This window comes from Balaenoptera physalus (assembly GCF_965194825.1).
Source record: "Balaenoptera physalus genome assembly, chromosome: 16".
Taxonomy (NCBI): Eukaryota; Metazoa; Chordata; class Mammalia; order Artiodactyla; family Balaenopteridae; genus Balaenoptera; species Balaenoptera physalus.
In genome coordinates this window covers 64,650,783-64,674,379 of record NC_138898.1, presented here as the reverse complement: position 1 = coordinate 64,674,379, position 23,597 = coordinate 64,650,783, and the positions used below count along the sequence as shown (strand labels likewise).

At 50.8% G+C, this 23,597-nt stretch overlaps 1 protein-coding gene across 16 annotated transcripts in view; it reads right to left on the bottom strand.

Moving 5' to 3' along the window:
* Window positions 1–2,403: 2,403 nt before the first annotated feature.
* SNX29 (sorting nexin 29) overlaps window positions 2,404–23,597 on the bottom strand; it is a 566,403-nt gene continuing 545,209 nt past the window's right edge. For 8 of the 16 annotated variants that reach the window (XM_082429659.1, XM_082429655.1, XM_082429652.1 and 5 more), the window contains one exon: window positions 2,404–6,806. In XM_082429659.1, coding sequence (XP_082285785.1) covers window positions 6,677–6,806 — 130 coding nt within the window. In that variant the 3' untranslated portion in view covers window positions 2,404–6,676. The remainder of the gene's footprint in view (window positions 6,807–23,597) is intronic. The other 8 variants (XR_014254726.1, XR_014254727.1, XR_014254728.1 and 5 more) reach the window with 8 other exon arrangements.

Below are 23,597 nucleotides of genomic sequence, written 5' to 3'. Positions count from 1 at the left end.
GGTCCCACCCCTTCTCCTGTTTTATCAGCCCGGGAGTGCCCTTTCCACAGCACTGGGCTCAGCAGTCTGCAGTGCACCCTTCGTGGGGCCCTGAGCAGAATCTCCCCAGGATTTGCGGGTATGACTTTTATATACTGACTTTATGCCTAGGCTCTTATCATCCTGGTTAAAAAGGTTAAGTACCTTGCTATAGGGTATGAATTTTTAAGCCAATGTAAATTTGGGGTGGGGAGCAGGGGACAGTGCAGTATTTCTTTCTCATCCTTCAGGTCACAGCTTAAATGTCACATCTGCCAAGAGAACCCCTTGGTCTAGCCTCATGGTTCTCAAGGGGGGACCATTCCTCATTCCGGGGACGTGTGGTCAAATCTGGAGACATTGCCGGTTGTCAGTACGGAAAGGGTTCTAGGGGCATTTAGCAGGTAGAGGCCAGGGCTGCTGACCATCTAACAGTGACAGGACAGTCCCCTTGACACAGAATTGTCCAGCCCCAAATGTCAGCAGTGCTGAGGGTGAGAAAGCCTGGCCTGGACTATTTACAGGAGATCCTTCCTCCAAGCCCTGCTTATTCCTTCATGGCGCTTACTGCGGTCTTGTAATTATCTGGATGGCTGACTTTAAGAAGTGTGTGTGTGTATAGACAGAGAGATGGATGGAGAGATAGATAGATAGGAAGAAATATACATATTATTGTCCATCTGCCTTACTTGGAATGTTAGTCCAAAACGGCAGGGGTCTTTTCTGTCTTGGTCACTGCTGCATGCCCAGTGCCTCGCATGATGATATATGGTAGGTGCCCAATAACTGTCTGTTTCTTAGTGAATGAATAGGAGGGGCTTTTTCCCTTCTGTGTAGAATTTTGATTCTACATCTCCAATTAATACAGACCTGCCTAATAACTCAAAATAGGATTTTGCTCCACTTCAAATACAAGTGATGTTCGTCCAGTCAAATCCTGTTGTTCAGGATAACATGTGCCATGGTGAAGGACCTTTCTGGAAGTTTTTATAACATGTATATTGAAAGTTCACCTAATCCCCAACTGCTGAAAAAAGAACGGACACAAAGAATCAGAGAGACCATAAACCGAGTATCTAATTTAGAAAATGTCACTGTTTTAATGTTGTCAGTTGTAAAGAGGTGTGTCTCAACCAGATTGTAACAAAATTACCACAGCTTATTCCAAAAGAAAATTTTAATACAAGAGAGTTTAGAAAATTAAACACATTTGTTTAAAAATTCTATTGTGTAAACCTTAACAGAGCAGGGTAGTTAAGATAATACTACGTGTTTCAGAGCGAATCCGCGGGCTTCTAGGCCTCATGTCCAGACACTAGACTCTAGATTTGTCGCCTTGTTCCCTGCGACAGACGGCTCACTGGGACCCGATCGTGGGTGACTCCGGCTGGGTCACCATGGCGCCTGTAGTCAAAAGACTCCCTCCTCCAAGAAGTGAGCATCTGATGAGTTAAGCAAAGTGTTCTACCAAATGGTGATGCCAGGGATGGTGCCACTAAGGCGGCAGAGGCAAAGACATTCTTTCCAGGATGAATGCTAGATAATAAAAAATCCACCACTCCCTCACTCCTGGCTATGCCTGTTCTCCAGCTCATCTCTGGAGGGGCTAGCAACTCTGGGTGCAGACGTGTGATCCCCCATTTTGTAACCTTCCACGTCCTCAGTCCCAGTTTTTGCAAGGGCGTCCCCTTGTATGGTCTCAGGTGATGGCGGAAAGAATCGTCGGAGGTGCGTGGCTTCTCCCCTTGCAGTTCATGAAGGCAGGAGGCAGACCTGATGGGATTCGAGGGCAGGCGGGGAGCCTGGGCGGGTCAGCTAGTGGTTTTCAGTGATGGTGGCAAAACATTTATGTGCCAGTAAGAAAGAAGTGAATCCCTGGACCTCGAAACACTCATGGATCCAGCCTGGCCTTCGAGTGGGGTTGCTCATCCTTGCTGTAGGCTCAACCATCTTTTAGAGAAACCAGATTTTTTTTTCCACTTCTCTTCCTAAACTGATTGATTGGGTAGATGAGGAAACCCATTTAATGCGGTTGTTAGGATTCAGAGATGAAAGTAAGGGCTCCTTGACAGACTTGAGAACTACCCAAATCAATCAGGCCCATCCATGGCAACGGGCATGGCGGAAGGGAAGGTCAGAATCCCGCCATGAACTGAGCAGGGGCGTTTCAGTCACTGTGGGGTGAGAAGACAGCTGCTCTGCTCAGAGCACGGAGATCGGCAAGGCTCCACCCTCACTTCTATCGATCCAGTCGCCGAAGTTTTATTTTAGAAACGTAATCAAGACCACGTGTTAGGGAAACATGAAAAATGAATTTTTTGGCATGGGAATGTTAGATAAAATATACAGTGCTACAATTGTGCAAAATTAGCACAGAAGCCAATCTGAACAGCAGACATTTAATGTTAGCTTTAATGTAACAATACACAATATTGTGAAAAATGATCATTGCAAAAGGCCTTGCTCGTGAGCAGATGCCTGCGTGCCAGAAGCGCCCAGCCTGGGGGAAGGTCCAGTGTGGGTGGCAGTGTCCCGAGGGAAACACCAAGACAGGGTCAAGACAGTTAGTTATTGCCTTTGGGGTTGAAGCTTGAGCAGGGCGTGCTCCTTCTAGGACGCCTCTTAGCCGATCTGATGCTCCCAGGCAGGGTCCTTCTCTGGCAGGTCCTGGGGATGCCCACGCGGCTTGAGGCTGAGAATTCAGCCTGTTCTTTACTGTCAGTGACATGCCCAGGCGAGGTGCCCCCTTTGGGGGAGAGCACCTCCCATGAATGGGCGCTGGTACCGAGTTGCCAGGCTGAGGGATGAAGGAAGGATGCCAGACGTGACTGGTTAGGAGAGGTCTGCCGGGGCCCGAGGTCAGGGCCTGGCCTCCAGGTGAGGGGTCCAGCTGGCGGCACCCCCTGTGAGGGTGAGCAGGTGGCGTGGGGGACCAAGGCCTGAAAGCCTGTGACCTGGTCCTCCAGTGGGCGAACTGTCTCATGAGGAAATAGGAGAAAAAGAGGAGGCAAGGCCACCAGCTTGCCCGGGGCCGCAGAGCCCTAGTTCAGGGTGTTAGGAGTACTTCGGATCAACTGGGCTGGCGGGTGGGTCTTCATTCCTGTTTCCTGATTCTGAGCCCAAAACCTGGGGATTAATTCTTGGGCCTCCAGTGCCTGCTGCCTCTGGGCATTAGCTGCAGCTGTGTTATCAATCCCACGGATGTAAACAGCTTTGATTGCCTCCGTTGTTTTAAAGGCACAGCACAGCCCGGCACTACACCCAGCACTGCTGTAAAATCCAGCGGTTATCAAAGAACACATCTCAATAGGCCCCATGCTGTGTGACCAGACCTTGTCCACAAACACTGGTCCACATCCCTCCCCCTCACCGTTCACGCCTCTTGCCAGGTCTCACAAGATGGCACTGTCTCTACAACTCAATCAGGTGATCCCTTTCGTAGCCAGGAAGCCCCTGGATGGGCCTGGTGATGGTGTTAAAGGCGACCACTGTGGGGTTTAACAGCCTCTTCCAGGAAAGCCGCCTCCTCCCCCAGGGCCTGACTGTGGAGAGATGCTGGGTTGTTTCAAGCCAGGATTCCAGACCAGCTGCAGGAGTAGGAGCTGAGAAAGCTCGCTTCTGGGCAAGGTTTACACCAGCCTCGGACCGCCCTTCCTGGGAGCTTTGGTTTTCTCTTTTAAGGAGAGATGTCTCTGCTAAGCCCTGCTTTTCCTGGGTCTCCTTTATCTGGGGGAAAAGGAGGGAGCAAACAAGATGATGGCAGAGATGGACCCGGCTGATGTTGCGTCCCATTCTGGCTGAAGCCGCCCCTGAGCAGACAGCCTGGCTTTGCAGAGGGGACCTGGAGGGGCCTCTCCCTCCCCAAACAGGTGGGGTACCAGAGGGTCAAGGCCTTCTAGAGAGACGGGCCCTTCAGCTCCTTTCAGAATGGGGGATGGCTTCCTCTCTCAGACGCCAACTTTGGAGGCTCCAAACAATTTTCTAATTTGATCAAGGAGAGAGAAGCAATGTCAACTGCTCCTTTCTGAAGGGCTGTCTTTCCCCCTGATGGGTCCCAGGGGATATCCCACCCTCTGAATTAGATTTGGGTTGATGGGCAGATGTTGACACATCCTCAGGGGCTGGCATTTTGTGTCCCGGATCTTGGCCTGGACCTCGGTGTTTTATTCTTTCTCTAGGAGCTGGGGAGTCTGTCCCTTCTAAGTCCATCCCGCCACCCTGGAGAGCAGGGCAGGAGTATTTTGAGCAGCTGGATGGACTAATCACTGCAGAACATTCCATGTGATTCCAAAGTTAAGGCTTTGAGGAGGTGCTGTAATGTGCATGTCACATGCATGTCTGAGCTGAAATCAAAGGAATTGAAGATCAGGGTTTCTGCAGGATCACAAAAACGGAGGTACAGATAGCAAGCAGCCTGGAGGGTCCCCGTGGGGCCCCCAGGAACATGCTTTTTACAATCCACATTTTGGGAGAGCGGGGCAAGTTTTCCGTGAATAATTAAGCCTTAAAAAAATGGGGAGGCAGAGTTTCTCCTTTTTAAATACGGGCTGCGAGTGCATTTGTATCTCCCAGCTCAGCATCTGTCCGCCGTAGCTATGGGTACCTTTTTTTTTTTTTGGCTCTTTTCTTAACTCCGTGCACAGAATGTCAAAGCTGGCTCCTGGTGGGGTGGTTGGAGAAGGCGAGACCAGATTCGCACTCAGATGTGTTTCGGGTCAGGCGCCAGAAAAGGCTGGCTGATTGGAACCCTTGGCCCTGGGGGGTTTCGGGGCAGTGGTTCCATTCTGGGTCTAGTACAACCAGAGAGGAGACACCTTGGGAACAGATCCGGCTGTGCAGCCTGTCAGCTGGCATCAAACTGACTGCTGTGGAGGGACCCAAATGCAGGGGGCTGGGATCTGGGGCAGCTGGAGCTTCCGGAAAGTCCCGGAGGATCTGGTCGAGGAGGGCTCTGTGTTCAAGGCAGTGCTGTGGGACTCGGGATTCCAACAAAGTGCATGTGCAGCGGCTCCCTCGGCACACACGCGGAAGAGAGAAACCATGTTGCCTTTCTAGGACACGGCGTCCCTCGGGTCCTCGGACCCCCACGAGCTGACAGCAGGGCCCCCAGACACGCACTCCCCACTCCATCTGCGGAGAACAGCCGGCTTGTTTCGCTCACCTGGACCTGGCTCACCTGGCAGAATGTTCCCTCAGAAGTCACTCAGGCCTCCTCCGAGTCTCTGGAGGGCTGTGCGTAGATGATCTCAGCTCTGCTTAACTGCTCTGATAAGTTTCCTTTTGGCTGACGGGAGGAACACGCAGCACAAACCTTCCAGGCCATTCCTTCCAGAGTTTTCTGCTATCTAGGAAACGCTCAATGATTACCCACACCGCTCACCCAGTTGTAAGCTGATGAGTGGTTAGCCTTCTACGGACCATATCTTTCACACACATTTACGTCGGCTACTGTCCCCAGAAAATGCCTCTCTTTGTATCAGCAGCTGAGATTGGCTCTTGCCCGGGGTGGGAGAGAGTTCCATGATTCCGGCCAAATGGCTCTGGTCCCACGGGGCGACCTGCCGCTGCTCCTCCTCCTGTTCCACCTGCCGGGGGGCCCCGCTCTGAATGGGAGGAGCAGAGGCAGTGGTCTCAGGGGCACGCAGGGCCCTGCTCCCACGGACAGCGCGCTGGCCGGCAGAGGCTGTGCCGCACACCCTCGTCTTTAGGGCATGATCATGACCTGTGCAGAGGGGACACTTGTGTCCAAGTTCACAGCCACGCTGAGCTCCTCGGAGCCCCGGGGCCAGGTCTGAAAGCCCGAGGCCCACAGAACCTTCTGGAATGCTTCCCGGAGCCGAGTCTCTAACAGCCTGAGGGCTCTCCTCTAGGCTTCCGAGGCCAGGGCCACCGACTCCTGCATAGCCCAGGCTCTCCAATACGGGTCACTGGGTGGCTGCTGGCGGCTGGCCTGACCAGGTGCACATGGGCCCAGGGGGCCTCAGGTTTCCTACAGGGGCTGGTCCTTCCAGAACCAACCATAGGGAGGTAGGGAAGTTCTCCAAGAACCACAGTTCCGCATCCCTCTCATGGCTCCTTCACACGAAGGCCACGGGACTGTCTCCCTGGAGCATGGTGGCAAGAACTAGGGTGTCTACTGACCACTGGTGGGGAGAGCATGGAAAGGAACTAGCCTCCACCCAAACCCTTCACGTCCATAGGTTGTAGCAGGCAATTACATTAAACAGGGGAAAAAAAAACAAACCAGTCATTCGAATTCCCACGTGGGAAAGAGTTAAGAGGTGGTTTCTCGATGAACCTTCTGACCAACTGAGACATCAGACTCGTGCATCTCAACCAGGGGGCTCCGAGCCCGACCCAGTGCCCACGCTCCTGCCAGCCCCTGGGCTGGAGGGAGGGGAACGGCTGGCCCTCATGGCCCAGGGCAGGGCCAGGGAGAGCAGGGCCCACATGTCTGCGTCTGTCCAGCGAGGACCTGCCCTGCTCTCACACGGCCCAGTTTAATCAGGGGGTCACGGAACCGGTGGGGAAGGTGTGCTCTCTGGCGTTCACCGGGGGGACAGGGGTGTCCCTCCGAGGTGGAAGGGGCCAGCTGCCGTGGCCGGGGTGGAGGCAGCTGGCGCAGCACGTAGGGCCCGAGTCTGGGTGGCCGTCGAGGTCAGAGGTCGCCGCTCTGGGGCTCCACGTTGCGCGTCTCCCTGGGGTGACCGCGGGACAGCTTGGGGAAGCGGGAAGCCACTTTGGGCCGGCTGTTCTTGGTCAGCGGTTCTCCGGGAGGGGTGACGTCACTGTAAGACAGAGCAGGGAGAATCGGGTTAAGTCAGGGTTCCAAGTGCAAATAGCTACAGGCGGGGCGGCAGGGGGTGGGGTGGACAGCGGGAGTGGCCTCCGGGGCATGGCTGCTGCGTGGTTGGGTGGCAAGGGCGGCGTGGAGAAATGGGGAGGGGCGTCCACGTTGTCATGTGAACTTTCTGTCCGTCAGCAGCGACCAGCACAGCACTGGGGCTGCAGCTCTGGACCCGCTTTTAAGTCAACGAAAGATGGTTCTGGCCCCGGCTGTCTTCTCACCATCTTCATTGATCTTCCAGCAAAGGCACATTTCAAAGTCAAAGAAAGAAAATGCTTGGGAGAACACTGCATTTAAAGTCATAAAAGATGCACAAACACAGGAGAGGGAATTATGTCTGCCAACGTCCAACTGTAAGGGCGTTTACGACAGCAGTATGTAAAAGAGCCAGAAATACGGAACAACTTATGAGTCCAATGCAAGGATCACTGATACTGGATATACTGGTGAAAAAACACCTATAACCACGAGACAGCAGCAGCCGGTACGCACAGGGGCACGGGAGTGCGTTTATGAGCCAGTAAGGGCGTATGATTCCAACACAGGTTAAAGCACAGTAGGGAGGCTGTAACCCCGCCATGTACAGAAAACACCTGAAGGATACATTTGTTTACTCTGTGAATCTTGGCGCACCCATGTGGGCCAAGCACCGTGCAAGGCACTGGGGATAAATGGTGAACAAAACGGATTCTCCCAGGACCCGGGGAGCTCACAGTCCAAAGGAGGGTTAAAAACATCACACGTTCAAAGACTTAGGTTACAAATGCCACCAGAGCCTCCCCGAGCAGGGAGCCTGGGGCATGGCAGGAAGTGCCCGAGAGCGGGCGTAGGGGGCCAGCCTGGGTGAAGCTTGGGGCCAGGAGGCTCTGGGCACCGGAGCACTGGGGGAGGCAGGGAGGGAGCAGCTGGAGGGTGAAGGGCATCTGCCGGAGGGCTCTCGGGGGCCCTGTGATCTGGTTGCACTGGGAAGTGCCCGATGCCAAGGCCGCTGCTCCAGGCACGCGCAGAAGCCTGGGCTGGGGCTGTGAATGCAGAGGTGGTGAACTCTGTCTTATTTCCCACGGCTGCTGTAACACATTACCACACACTTGGTGGCTTAAAACAACACGCTGTGCTGTCTTACAGTTCTGGAGGCCAGAAGTCCCAAATGGGCCTTATGAGGCTACGTTCAAGGTGTACCTCTTGGAAGCTCCAAGGGAGAATCCTTCCTGGCCCTTCCCAGCCCCTGCAGGCCGCCTGCTTGCCTCGGCTCGTGGCCCCCGCCTCCATCTTCAAAGCCAACACTGCAGCATCTTCAACTCTCTTTCCCTCTGACCCTCCTGCCTCCTTCTTATAAAGACCCTTGTGATCACATTGGACCCACCTGGACATCTCCCCGCTGCCCCAATCCTTAAATCTACTGAGTCCCCTTTGCCATGTAAGGGGACACATTTATAGGTTCCAGGGGTTAGGGTACAGAATTTGTGGGGGGGTGTCATTCTGTCTACCACAGACTGAAATTTGAATAGAAAGTAGAATCAACACGACTTGGTAATGGAATAATAACTGCCTCTAAATGGTGAGATCACAGCTGACAGAAAATATAAAAGAGAAATAAGAGAAAACGTTGATAATAAATATCTCACTGATATAAAATGCTTTTAAAAAACAAAGATTAAAGGTTGTTCGCACATCCTGACTGTCTCTGTGGCATCAGACTCTGTGCCAAGGGCTTTCCGGACGCGAGTCCTGGAGGACTCTGCAAGGGAAGACAGAGCCCAGCTAGAGCTGAGCCCAGAGGCTCAGGGAGGACACAGCCACCAGCGAGTAAGTGGCAGATCCAGAATCACCAGCAGCTGTCTCCAGGCCCAGTCCAGATAAGCAAAGGAATGGATCATATCCAAAGAGAAATGGTCCCCGCAGGGGTCCCTGAAATGGCCACTTGCTTCCTGCATCTCAGGAGTGGTTCGGTTTACACGAGCTGATTTTCACGCCTTTTCAGGGACCCAGACACTGTGCTCAGTGAGATGTCCCTCATTTCCCATTTGGGACGACATCTCAGTAAGATGATAAAATGAAAAATCCTTCTAATTACCACCTTCTCCCATGGGAGCCAGGGTGTGCTTATCTTCTGTGCATGGAGGGAAGAGGAGCATCTGACCTTGAACAAAGCTGGAGCTGCTCCGAATCCTCTGGGTACCTCCTTCGGAATGGCACTGGCCACGGGCCCAAAGCCGCCACGGCCCTCTCTTCTTCCCAAACACTCACATTACCATAAGCCTCTTTATCCCTGAATGCCGCTTAGAGGTATGGGCAGGAGATGCTGGAAGGAATCTTTGCCCCCCTGTGAAGGGCTGATGATTGCGAGTGTGCAGGTGGGCTAAGGTGTAAAGGTCACTGTAAACCACTGGCCTCCCCAACCTCCTCCCCTCACACTGTCCGGGGTCAGGGGTCCAGCCAGTTGCCCCTGTGCCCGTGACTGCTGTCATCACTGGGCATGATGTGCGAGGCCAGGAGGACCTCTGCCCACAGTGACCAGAGCCCGTGGTACCCAGAGCTGGCTCCTGGGAGGGTCCGGGAGAGGCGGGAGCCTGGCTGGTGCGAGGGGACAGTTACGAGACATGGGGCCAGGACTCTGGCATTTCATTTAGTTTCACCAAAGGCACCTGTGTGGGGAGTAGCGCAGCGGGTGAGGGCGGGGCCTCTGAGCCAGGACACCCTCGGGTCCCCCGCCAACGGGCTCTGCTCGCTGCCCTTGAGCCTCGTGCCCTGGGCTGCCCGCCACACGGGGATGATGATCGCCCGGCCCTCACAGCGCCGTGGCAATGGCAGGAGAGTTCACCCCACGAGGAACCACTGACGAGCTGCGTTTCCTTAGGCAAGTGTCTTGTTGGCTTTGAGCCAAGGCTTCTAGGGCAGAATAAATATTTATCCAAAACAATAGAAATCAGGATCTGGAAGAAATCTCTCTGCACCCCCATGTTCACCGCAGCACTATTCACAACAGGGAAGATGTGCAAATAACCTAATCTCCGTGAATGGATAAAAAATGTGGTCCATCCATACAATGGAATATTCAAGCCTTTAAAAAAAAGAGGAAATTCTGACATATGTGAAAACACGGATGAACGCTGAGGACACTATGCTAGGTGAAATAATCCAGTCACAAGGAGAGCTACTGTATGGCTCCACTTACACGAGGCATCTGAAACAGTCCGACTTGGAGAGCCAAAGCCTCGAACGGTGGTTAGCAGAGGCGGGGAGGGGCAAGTAGGGAGTTACTGACTGACAGGCATAATGTTGCAGTTGAATAAGATGAATAAGTTCTAAACTCAAAATGGATTAGGGACCTAAGTGTAAGACTGGATACTATAAAACTCCTAGAGGAAAACATAGGCAGAACAGTCTTTGACATAAATCGCAGCAATATCTTTTGGGATCCACCTCCTAGAATAATCAAAATAAAAACAAACAACCGGGACCTAATTAAACTTAAAAGCTTTTGCACAGCAAAGGAAACCATAAACAAAACGAAAAGACAACCCACAGAATGGGAGAAAATATCTGCAAATGAAGCAACCAACAAAGGATTAATCTCCAAAATTTACAAACAGCTAGCTCATACAGCTCTGTCAAAAAACAAAAAACAAAAACAAAAACCCAATCAAAAAATGGGCAGGGGCTTCCCTGGTGGCGCAGTGGTTGAGAATCTGCCTGCTAATGCAGGGGACACGGGTTCGCGCCCTGGTCTGGGAAGATCCCACATGCCACGGAGCAACTAGGCCCGTGAGCCACAACTACTGAGCCTGCGCGTCTGGAGCCTGTGCTCCGCAACAAAAGAGGCCACAATAGTGAGAGGCCCGCGCACTGCGATGAAGAGTAGCCCCCGCTTGCCGCAACTACAGGAAGCCCTAGCACAGAAACGAAGACCCAACATAGTAATCAATCAATAAATAAATCTTTTAAAAAAAAAAAGGGGCAGATCTTCAATAAGTGGTGCTGGGAAAACTGGACAGGTACATGTAAAAGTATGAAATTAGAACACTCCCTGACACCATACACAAAAATAAACTCAAAATGGATTAAAGACCTAAGTGTAAAGCCAGACACTATCAAACTCTTAGAGGAAAACATAGGCAGAACACTCTATGACATATACATCACAGCAAGATCCTTTTTGACCCACCTCCTAGAGAAATGGAAATAAAAACACAAACAAATGGGACCTAATGAAACTTAAAAGCTTTTGCACAGCAAAGGAAACCATAAACAAGACAAAAAGACAACCCTCAGAATGGGAGAAAATATTTGCAAATGAAGCAACTGACAAAGGATTAATCTCCAAGATTTACAAGCAGCTCATGCAGCTCAATAACAAAAAAACAAACAACCCAATCCAAAAATGGGCAGAAGACCTAAACAGACATTTCTCCAAAGAAGATATACAGATGGCCAACAGACACATGAAAGAATGCTCAACATCATTAATTATTAGAGAAATGCAAATCAAAACTACAATTAGGTGTCATCTCACACCGGTCAGAATGGCCATCATCAAAAAATCTACAAACAATAAATGCTGGAGAGGGTGTGGAGAAAAGAGAACCCTCTTGCACTGTTGGTGGGAATGTAAATTGATACAGCCACTATGGAGAACAGTATGGAGGTTCCTTAAAAAACTAAAAATAGAACTACCATACGACCCAGCAATCCCACTACTGGGCATATACCCTGAGAAAACCATAATTCAAAAAGAGTCATGTACCAAAATGTTCATTGCAGCTCTATTTACAATAGCCAGGACATGGAAGCAACCTAAGTGTCCATCGTCGGATGAATGGATAAAGAAGATGTGGCACATATATACAATGGAATATTACTCAGCCATAAAAAGAAATGAAATGGAGGTATTTGTAATGAGGTGGATGGAGTTAGAGTCTGTCATACAGAGTGAAGTAAGTCAGAAAGAGAAAAACAAACACAGTATGCTAACACATATATATGGAATCTAAGGAAAAAAAAAAAGGTCATGAAGAACCTAGTGGCAAGATGGGAATAAAGACACAGACCTACTAAAGAATGGACTTGAGGATATGGGGAGGGGGAGAGTTGAGATGTGACAGGGTGAGAGAGTGTCATGGACATATATACACTACCAAATGTAAAATAGATAGCTAGTGGGAAGCAGCCACATAGCACAGGGAGATCAGCTCGGTGCTTTGTGACCGCCTGGGGGGGTGGGATGGGGAGGGTGGGAGGGAGGGAGATGCGGGAGGGAGGAGATATGGGGATATATGTATATGTATAGCTGATTCACTTTGTTATAAAGCAGAAACTAACACACCATTGTGAAGCAATTATACTTCAATAAAGATGTTTAAAAAAAAAAAAAAAAAAAGGGCAGAAGACCTAAACAGACATTTCTCCAAAGAAGATATACAGATGGTCAAAAAGCACATGAAAAGATGCTCAACAACGCTAATTATTAGAGAAATGCAATTCAAAACTACAATGAGGTATCACTTCACACTGGTCAGAATGGCCATCACCAAAAAGCCTACAAACGATAAATGCTGGAGACCCTCCTACACTGTTGGTGGGAATGTAAACTGGTACAACCACAATGGAGGACGGTATGGATGTTCCTTAAAAAACTAAAAATAGAACTACCATACGACCCAGCAATCCCACTCCTGGGCATATAGCCAGAGAAAGTCATAATTCAAAAAGATACATGCACTCCAGTGTTCACTGCAGCACTATTTACAATAGCCAAGACATGGAAGCAACCTAAGTGTCCATCGACAGAGGAATGTTTAAAGAAAATGTGGTATATACAATGGAATATTGCCATAAAAAAGAACGAAATAATGCCATTTGCAGCAACATGGATGGACCTAAAGATTATCATACTAAGTGAAGTAAGACAGAGAAAGACAAATATCATATGATATCACTTATATGTGGAATCTAAAAAAAATGATACAAATGAACTTATTTACAACAGAAACAGACTCACAGACTTGGAAAACAAACTTTGGTTACCAAAGGGGAAATGTTGGGGGGAGGGGTAAATTAGGAGGTTGGGATTAGCAGATACACACTACTATTGGGTTGGCCAAAAGGTTCCTTCGGTTTCTTCCGTAAGATGGCTCTAGTAGCACTTAGTTGTCTTTAACTTCATTCAAAACAATTTTGTTAGATTGTATGTGACAGCTGTCATATCAGCGTGCACTTAAAAATTAAGACTTATCAAAATTGGTGAATTTTTGTGTAGCCATTTTAATATTGAAGGTGGAAGAAAACACCATTTTCAGCATATTATGCTTTATTATCTCAAGAAAGGTTAAAATGCAACTGAAATGCAAAAAAAAGATTTGTGCAGTGTATGGAGAAGGTGCTGTGACTGATCAAACATGTCAAAAGTGGGTTGCGAAGTTTAGTGCTGGAGATTTCTCACTGGACGATGCTCCAGGGTCGGGTAAACCAGTTGAAGTTGACAGAGATCAAATCGAGACACTAACTGAGAACAGTCAACGTTACACCACGCAAGAGACAGCGAACATACTCAAAATATCCAAATCAAGCGTTGAAAATCACTTGCACCAGCTTGGTTATGTTAATCGCTTTGATGTTTGGGTTCCACGTAAGTTCAGTGAAAAAAAACCTTCTTGACCGTATTTCCACAAGCAATTCTCTACTGAAACGTAAAGAAGACGTTCCATTTTTAAAACAAATTGTGATGGGCCATGAAAAGTGGATATTGTGCAATAATGTGGAACGGAAGAGATCGTGGGGCAAGCGAAATGAACCACCACCAACCACACCAAAGGCCGGTCTTCATCCAAAGAAGGTGATGCTATGTATATGGTAGGATTAGAAGGGAGTCCTCTGTTATGAGCTCCTTCCAGAAAACCAAACGACTAATTCCAACAAGTACTGCTCCCAATTAGACCAACTGAAAGCAGCACTCAACGAAAAGCATCCGGAATTAGTCAACAGAAAACGCATAATCTTCCATCAGGATAACGCAAGACCGCATGTTTCTTTGATGACCAGGCAAAAACTGTTACAGCTTGGCTGGGAAGTTCTGATTCATCCGCCGTATTCACCAGACATTGCACCGTCGAATTTCCATCTATTTCCATCTTTACAAAATTCTCTTAATGGAAAAAATTTCAATTTCCTGGAAGACTGTAAAAAGCACCTGGAACAGTTCTTTTCTCAAAAAGAAAAAGTTTTGGGAAGACGGAATTATGAAGTTGCCTGAAAAACGGCAGATAGTAGTAGAACAAAAGGGTGAATACGTTGCTTAAAAAAGTTCTTGGTGAAAATGAAAATTGTCTTATTTTTACTAAAAAACCCAACGTACTTTTTGGCCAACCCAATATATATAAAATAATCAACAAGGACCTACTGTATAGCACAGGGAACTATCCTCGATATTTTGTAATAAGGGAAAAGAATCTGAAAAAGAATGGCTATATGTATATGTATAACTGAATCACTTTGCTGATCACCTGAAACTAACACAACATTGTAAATCAACTATATACTCCAATAGAAAACTTAAATTTAAAAAAAAGAGGAATAAGCTCTAGAGACCTGCTGTACAACACTGTACCTACAGTCAACAGTCTTGTATTGTACACTTAAAATTTGTGAAGGGGGAAGGTTTCAGGTTAAATGCTCTTGCCACAAAAACAACAACAAAAAATAAGTCTAGTATTGGCAATTTCACATGGTTTAACAGTAGTATCTGAAGGCATGGGATTGTTGGTAAGTATAAACTGGGAGGTGACAGGGGTCCGGGGTGGATGGAGAAAAGGGTGGGGCCTGCTCTGAATGGGAAAGAGACCTGGGATTCTCCCCGGGTCCCTTCCCTCTAGGAGAGAGCCAGGGCCAAGGCCACATGCATCCCAGGACTGAGGTCCATCAGCAGAGCCCAGGGCTGTGCACATGCAGCTCCAGGGAAGCAGGAAGGTCTCACGGTTGCAAGGACAGCTTTAAATAAGGACCATTGATTTTTTTTTTACACCAAAGCTCACTGCAGCCGCCACCTTGCATGCCATCACATTTCTGTGTCCTCAGGCTGAAATTCTCATTGCTCACGCCTTTGTTGGCCTTGTGCACTAGTGAGATTTAAAGAATACTGCCGTTTCTTACCCAGCCCCATCGACAGAAATCAGGCCACCGAGAAGCTCTTCTTTTCTCCGGCCTGTGTTTTTATAATAAAGCAGGCTGGTGGCTCTGGATCTGGGCAGGAGCAGAACCACTGAGCAAGGTAAAATTACGTTCCTGATCCACCCGATTCTGTTTTAATGTGGGAGGTATGTCTACCCCAGTTTTGCAGACAAGAAAAGGGAAGTGTGGAGAGCAAGAAAGGCCCCACTTCCACCATAAAAATAGACTTCCAAAGGAAGTGTGGAGTAATAGAAGCTCCATATTCAAAGTCAGAAAACCTGTGTGCCTTCAGTTAGACACCTTAGGACCTTTGAGGAAGATCTATAACCTCCCCAAGACTCAGTTTTTCTGATCTGTGAAATGGGCATAATATTGGTCCTTTCTACTGCTCATGTATCATCCAACACATATTTATTGAGTCTGTTACAAATAGGAATAGAGTTGGCTCTTTCAAGGCCCCTAGATCACTGAAATAAAAGAGGCACAGGCAAAGTCTGGTCAGCAAAATCTTAAGAACTTTGATGGCTGAGGCATCAATATATGAAGGGAAGTGGATAGAGGCTTTTACAAAGATTTTAAAAACGACAGAAATATACCTCAAAACCTCCCGTTCCTTTCCCCAGCACAACTCAAGTCTTCCATCTGTCTGACCTGAGGGCAGGAGGCTGGAAGGCAGAGGAAGGAACCTTCTCTGAAGAGACCATACTAGGCTTTCTGGAACAGGTGCCCTAACAATCTATAGAGATGGGAGAGAGATGGGCATTGGCAGGGATGTTTGGAGCCCCCTCCTCCTGTCAGGTCTTCCGTTCCTCAGACACATTCAGCAACACTCTCTCCCCACTGCTGGCCACCATCAAGGTGCCAAGGGAGTCCATGTCTGTGGAGGTGGCCCCTGCCAGGAGCCCCAGGGGGGGACAGTTCCTTTTAATAAGCCTCTGGGGCACACTGCCATGGCCTCTCCGTCCCCGGCACACAGGTGAAGTTGATCCGCCAGTCTCAACCCCTCCTCAGTGAAAATGACCATGGGGAGAGATTTGCTGTTCATTTCACTTATAAAGTGGCTTTCAAGGGCCGGTCAATATTCCATTTGCTGGGAGCTGCCTTCTGCAGCTGGGAGGGTGGCTTTGCAGGGGCCACGCCTGCTGCTGGGCTGGACCCTGGAACACAGCTGGGACTGAGCGGCCTTCTGTAGAAGGTGTGGCCGCTGTCCTCCTGTACCCGGCTCCCTGACGGAGCCCGTGCTTGCAGGAGTTGGGGGAACTGCCTCTGGGGTGTGCACACCCTGCGTCTCGTGCCCTCCGGTCTGTGGGAGGGGAGGGGAGGCCTTGCCCCCCATCAGTCAAGGTGCGCCAGGCTAGTCGGCCTTTGACTTGGCTCGTAGGCACACCTTCAGGCTCAGGACCACACGATGGGGCCCCACCTCTACCCATGCACTCCGTCACTCCGCTAACATCCATGAGGATTTCTCTCTGAGAGCTGCACCCGTGGATTTGAGGGAGGAGGCCTCCGTGGCACTTCCTCGCTGCTTCCTGTCCCTCGGTTTGAGCTGGGTCTGATGGGTGTCACCGTCTGGACGTGACCCAGAAATGGCCCCGGCAGGACCAAGGGCTCCCTGAAGGCAGGGCTTGGCCTGGTTCTTCTTTGGGACCTCACAGTTCCCGACCCCAAAAGCACTTGGTCATTTAACTCTTTTGGATGGATTAAAGAGGACCACGGCTTGTCAGGTCTTGGGCTAAAACTTACACCGATTCTCATGTAATCTGCACGCCAGCCTCGCGAAGGAGGCGTGTTTCACAGCTGGGGCCATCAAAGCACAGAAGCCACTTGTCCGGGGTCCCCTGAGCAAGTGAGAAGCAGAGGCTGGTCTTGAACATGCAGTCTGGCCCCAGAGCGCACAACTAGATGACCCAGGAGACCACGCAGTCAGGCTGGGGCCGCTGGTACGCGTCTGAGAGGCTGCGCCTTCAGCACAGACCGTCTGACCTTTGGAAACAATTGGAACTGCGGAGGGCGTGTCTGTCACCAGGTGCCCACAAACCCCATTTCAGTAAATCCCGTACTATGTTCTCAAGATCTTTCGCACGTGCTTTCAATAGTGCTCTGACGTAACTGCTGCTCTCTGCTGACAGATTTTTAATACTTTAGCTTTAAATTTTTCTAGTCCAAGCTCTGGCCTGGTAGTTGAATACGCACAAGTTAAATGACGGTACAAAGGGAAGCGGGAGGATGTAGAGAGCCCTCGCATCATTAACAAACGTAAAGAGTAGTGACACCGGCTCACTGTAGGGGAGGAAATGGAACCAATACATGCAGGTGTGAAGAAGGGAACAGAAATAGCCTGTAATCCTGCCCTCCGTGGACGACCACTGTTTGTTAGTGCAGGAGTGTAGATTTTTCAGGTCATTTTTTATGTGCATTTCTTATGGTGGATCTTTCAATATGAAAATGGTTACTTCCTAAATAAACCTGCTTTGAAATCTGATGGTCTTTTAAATCAAGGCATTCTGTTCATGGAATGCCGCAGATGTTGGTGATGTGGCCTGGAAAACAGTGGTGACAGTGACGATGTGTCATTATAACAGGTCCGTTCACTGCGGGCTTGCTGTGTGGCAGGTGCAGGGCTCACCACCGTTATTTTATGCACTTCTCTCTCCCACCAACCCTGGGAGGTAGGGACTCTGTTTTACACATGAAAACTCAAGAAGCTACCGTCTAGCGTGGCTTCCTGAGCTGCAGGGACTTGTGCGATGTCACACGTGTCCTATGTGATACAGCAGGACACACACCCAGGCCCATCTTCTCAGCCTCTGGGCTGAGTGGCAGATGACAGGGCAGTATTGGCAGGAAAAAAAAGAAGGCCTACAGGGCTCTGGGAAGATGCTGCAATTTGTGAACTGACTCACCTTGAGCGAGCCTTTTCATGCTCCTCCCCCCAGCATCACTGCATCTCCTCTATCATCATCTATGTAAGACGTTTCTTAGCCCGGTTCTAGGCAAAGTCTCTTAATCTATGATTGCCATCTGACAAATGGGGCTGTAGGATTAAACAAGACAACACGGCGGGTGCTGTCTGTCAACGAGGGCTCTAGTGGCTGGAGGAGCTGGCAGGGCCTGAATCGTGGACAGAGGATCGTGGCGGGAGGGGCTGCATTTGAAGGTACAGCTTCTGAAGATCTCCCGACGGGGCCGGTAGCCATAGGACAGAGGTGAGCCCCAGAGACAGGGAGCCTCGTTGTGGGGCTGGTGTAGCCCCCCCTGGGAGAAAGATCCTGAGGACAGACCCGAGACGGGGCAGTGGCAGCGCAGCAGGGGTGGGGATGGGGATCCAAAGGTGCTGAAGAGAGAGCGTCCCTAGGGCTCCATGACCCATCACGGGGGAAGTGAGAGCGGGTTTCATCTGTGCTTGCAAACTGGACTACAGGGAGTGCCGAGCTTGGCGGGGAAGGTACAGAAAGTGACAGGTGGATGGCGCCATGTGTATCTCTGGGATAAATCATGCTATTAAAAAAAGTAAAGATACATTTGTCCCTTTTTGCCAGGAAGATCGCACAAGTCCATACCAACACTGTACTGCCTACCTGTACTGCGCCCAGACACATCAGCTTTCATTACTTCATGGCTACAAACGATGATAGATGAGATTCTGATCGTTACAAATGGCGTGATGCTAACGGGGCCGCACCGGGTGCCTGGCCGGGAGCCTCTTCAGTTACAGCTCCTTGTTACCCAGAGTGGGGCTTCCGGGGCTCCTGATCTGACTCGGCTGACATTTCAGAAGGTGTGTGCATCATGTCCTAGGTTGGGGGCCAGTACCTGAAAGGCTCTTCCGAAAAGGGGCTGGGTCATTCTCCTGCTCGCCCCCCCCAGTACCTCCTCTGCCAGACCCCCATCTACACCCCCTCTCTGAATCCTGCCACTGACCCCTTCTCAATTCCCTTCTCACAGGTCAGCCCTCATCACATCTCCATGGTAATCACTGCCCACCCCCTTGTGGTGCTCTCCCCGATCATAAAGCCTGGCCAAACCCTACCCTGGTTAAGCAGAGCAGCAGACCAGGGAGGAAAAAGCTGAAGATGGGGCTGGCTGGCTGGCCGCGTTTTCGGTTCACGGCTAACCCTACAGGCCCCAACGATCCTGCCCCAGTTCCCCACCTGGCCCCTCCCTCTCTCGCTGAAGTGACTATTGTATTCCTTCCCTCTTCTCAGACCATCTCCATCCTGGACGCTCTGCCTGGCAGGTCACCCAGAAAGCAGCCGGGGGGCTCCTCTCCTCTCCTCTCCTCCCCGTGACACAGGGTCATGTATCCCTGCTCCTACTTGAGGCCAACCCCTCCATGGGGCCCAGGGGCAGTTCCCTCGGGACTTTCTCAAGGACGTGGCCCTGCCCTGTCCTGCCCCCTCCTGCACCGTCCCTTCAAATGTCACCATGTCCCGGTATCTCTCAGCTTAAAGCCCTCCTTGGCCTCGAGCCCCTCTGGCTACCTCCACGCTGTCAAAGCCAGCGGTCGCCCTGCCCCCCCGGCAGCAGCTCCATCCCCTTCTGACGTGCCCCCGGCGCTGCTGCCTGGCCACTAAACTGTGGAGGGTCCCAAGGCCTCGGTTCTCTCCTTGTCTCTGTCTACAGCGCCTAGGTGGGATCTCATCCAGACCCACGGCATCGCATACGTCTAAATGCCAAGGATTCCCATATTTACGCTTCAGCCCCGACTGCCCTCAAGCTCCAGAGTCAATGGACCCCGTGGACATTTTGGCATTTCCCCTTGGATGTCTGACAGGCATCCCTATCTTGAATGTGGCCAAAATGGGAATTCAGATGTCCCCGTCCAACTTCTGTTCCTTCTCTGGTCTTCACTTTCGTAACTGGTGCAATTCCCTACCCCACTGCTCAAACCAGGACCGAACACATCCCCCTGGTGTCTCCCTTTCCCTTACATCCCACACCTAATCCATCCATGTGCCCTTTCGGCTCTACCTGTAGACACATGCTCGATACTCCACTTCTCTCCTCTCCGCTGTGACCGCCCTAGGTCTGGCCACCATCACCTCTTGCCTGGACTCTCACGACAGATTCCCATGTGTTCTCCCTGCTTCCACTTGATTCCTCTGCAACTCGTCAAAGTTATCCCGTTATTTCCCCACCTCCATGGCTTCCCTCTGCATTCAGTCAAATCCTTACCAGGGCTACACCTCACCCTCACCTCCTCCAGCTGCACTGAGACCGCCTGGATTGCTCGGAAGTCCTCCTTCAAGTCTCACTCAAGTCACCGCCAGTCGTGCGCCACTGCATCACTGTTTTGGTTTCTTTACAGTACCTGTCACTCTCTGAAGTGTCATCTTTACCCACCTAACCCCAGTGCCTAGAATTGGGCCTGGTCCACTTAACCTTTTGGGTGAGGTCAAAGTGGCCTGCAAACGCCAAGCTCATCCCCACCAGACCTTGTCCTCACCCAGCTCAGAGGGGGAGGCCTCAGAATCGGAGAGCCCCAGGCTGACACCTGACTCTATAATGTACCAGCATGTGACTGTGAGAAAGAAAGCCATTTAACGCCTCTGTGATTCAATCCGAAAAAACAAGAGTAATAATCCATGTTCACTTCTCTCATAGAAAGTGGAGGTAATATTACTTTCATGACATTGGTAATAAGGAAAATAACTGCCTCCAAAGCATCACCCAGGCTTGTCCCATCAGGCAAAAGCTATAGTGGTTATAACAGTAGGGGTGCAAAGAGAACATTAAAGTGGCATAAAATTCGGCGTGGAGGGAACAGACCTAACACCATCTGCAGAAATACGTAAAGGAAAAGACTGAGAAACGTGACCCCCTTACATGACAGACAGACTGTGAGGAGCGGGGAATGAAATGTCCAGCGTGTGTGCAGGGCTCCTACAAACCAACGAGAAGGAGGCTACAGCCCAACAGCCCAACAGCCCAACAGCCCAACAGCACAACAGCCCAACAGTCCAACAGCCCAACAGCACAACAGCCCACCGGGGAGGGATACAGTGAGCCCTTGACGGAAGAAACATAAACAGGTTTTAGGTTTTTCAGTAATTCTGCTATTTGTTCAAGCCACACTATGTGCCACGTAGCAGACAGAGCCCCTGCTCTTGGGGAGGTGGCCTCGTGACCCCAGGCACCGTCTCCTCTCGCCCGAATCCCCCTACCTGCCCTCCCGTGTCCAGCCTGCTGCTACTCTCATCCAGCGCTGAGCAATCCAGCTAACAAAACAAGCCCGACTGCGGCACTCTTTGGCTCCAAAATCTCCAGTCGTTCACCCACCGCCGAGTAAAATGCTTACGTGCTCTCCCAGGCCACCCCCGACTGGGCGGTCCCCTTCCTCACTCCATTCCCTGCCTCGGGCCCCGCAGCGGGGGCTGGGCGCACGCCTGTCCCGGGGCCTTAGCAGTTACCGTCTCTTCACCCCAAAGCCAGCGGGGATTTCCTGCCGGCTTCTCGCCCTCCTCCTCCAGGTCTTTCCTCTTCTGGGACGTGCTCAGTGCTGCCTTCCTTGCCACTGCCCACCTCCCACCTCTCCCCCGCTACTCTGCACTGTCATTTGGCGTGTTACGTTGATGTGGGTCTGGTTCATGGCTGTAACCCAGCGTGTAGAGACAATGACACAGTAGTACTCAAGGACGATTTGTGGAATGAATGAGTCCTAGAGAAGGACCCAACACACCCAGAGAGAGTCCCCCTCATTAGTCATCAGGAGAATGCAAACCGGCCAAAGGGGACAGAGCCGTTACCAAGCTTTGCTGGGGGTGCTGAGAAGCGGGTGGCCATGCAGGTGCAAACGTACAAACCGGTGAAAGCTTTTAGGAAAGCTGAGGGAGCTGTGTGTGCATGCGTGTGCGTGTTTACACACACAAATATACATGTGCAAACCCTCTAAGGAACACTACTTCTAGGCGTCCTCCTATGGAGACACTTGTGTGTGCAAGGGTGTTCAAGACAGCGTGGTTTCTAATGAGGAAGCGTGGAAATAACCTGCCTGCCCGGAGGCAGGAGACGCAGTAAATGCACGACGGCACGTGGGTAAACGGCAACGCTGCCATCACAGAGGACGCAACACACCAACGTGCACGGACAAGAAAACATCTTCAAGGTACAATTACATGAAAACAGGTTTCAGAACAAGACAGTGTAGGATCCTATTTTTATTTAAAAAAACCTCAAAATGCATGTGCACATAAACATGCGTCTAAATGCAGAGACCAGAAGGATGGAGGTGAAAGGCCAAACTTGTGTTTTTCCTGTATATTCACTTTGTTTAAACTTTTTCAACTAGAATACATTACTCATTTAATAGAAACACAATAGGGGACTTCCCTGGTGGTGCAGTGGTTAAGAATCCACCTGCCGGTGCAGGGGGCACGGGTTCAAACCTTGATCTGGGAAGATCCCACATGCCACGAAGCAACTAAGCCCGTGCACCACAACTACTGAGCCTGCTCTCTGGAGCCCGCGAGCCACAACTACTGAGCCCACACGCCACAACTACTGAAGCCTGCACGCCGCAATGAAGAGTAGCCCCCGCTCACCGCAGCTAGAGAAAGCCTGCGCGTAGCAACAAAGACCCAACACGGCCAAAAAAAACAATAAGTTAGTAAATAAATAACACAATAAAAACCAAAACATTGCATAGAAGAGCCCCTGAGCTGCTGCCTGGAGATCCCCAACTTCACTGGGTTCCGTTTTTCTGTACGGGGATGGCGAGCACGGGCAGCTGCGCCAGGCTGAAGCCATCCAGAGCCTGAGTGGGCCTGGGGTGGCCTCAACTAGCAGGAGTGTCTCTGTGTCTGAGCTGTTTTTCAGTGATCAGATCTGCTTGTAACCAGTTCAATATACCCCCGTCCCCAGCAAGCTCTGGGAAGACTGTGTCTTCTCTGCTTCCCTTGTTGCTGAGTTTCCAGCCGTGTTGTGTTTCCATCCGTGTTTGCCCCACTCTCTCGATTTTGCCTTTCTGCACAGCCTGGGAACCTCCAGGCAACGGTGATCTCGAAGAGTCTCCCTCCATTTTCCCGAGTCCCCATCCTCTAGCATTGCCCCTAGAAAGAAGTGCAGCTGGACACTGACTAAGGAGTCAAAGAACCCCAGAGCCAGATGTCCGTGACCGCCCCAGCTTGCACCCCAAGGCGCAGCCCACACAATGGGGCAGTTCTGATGAGAGTCGGCTAATGGCATCAGAATGATCACCTCTAACTACGCTTTTTTTTTTTTTGGCTGCGCTGGGTCTTCGTTGCTGCGCACGGGCTTTCTCTAGCTGCGGCGAGCAGGGGCTACTCTTCATTGTGGTGCGCAGGCTTCTCATTGCGGTGGCTTCTCTTGCTGCGGAGCACGGGCTCTAGGTGTATGGGCTTAGTTGCCCCTCGGCATGCGGGATCTTCCCGGACCAGGGCTCGAACCCGTGTCCCCTGCGTTGGCAGGCGGATTCTTTACCACTGGACCACCAGGGAAGTCCCTTAGATAACTTATTAAGACAGAAGGCTGATCACAGCACACTCCCCTGATGATAGCCCTTCAGAGGCTGCCTGCTGCGCTCTGAATAAACCCCACGCTCCTTACAGCC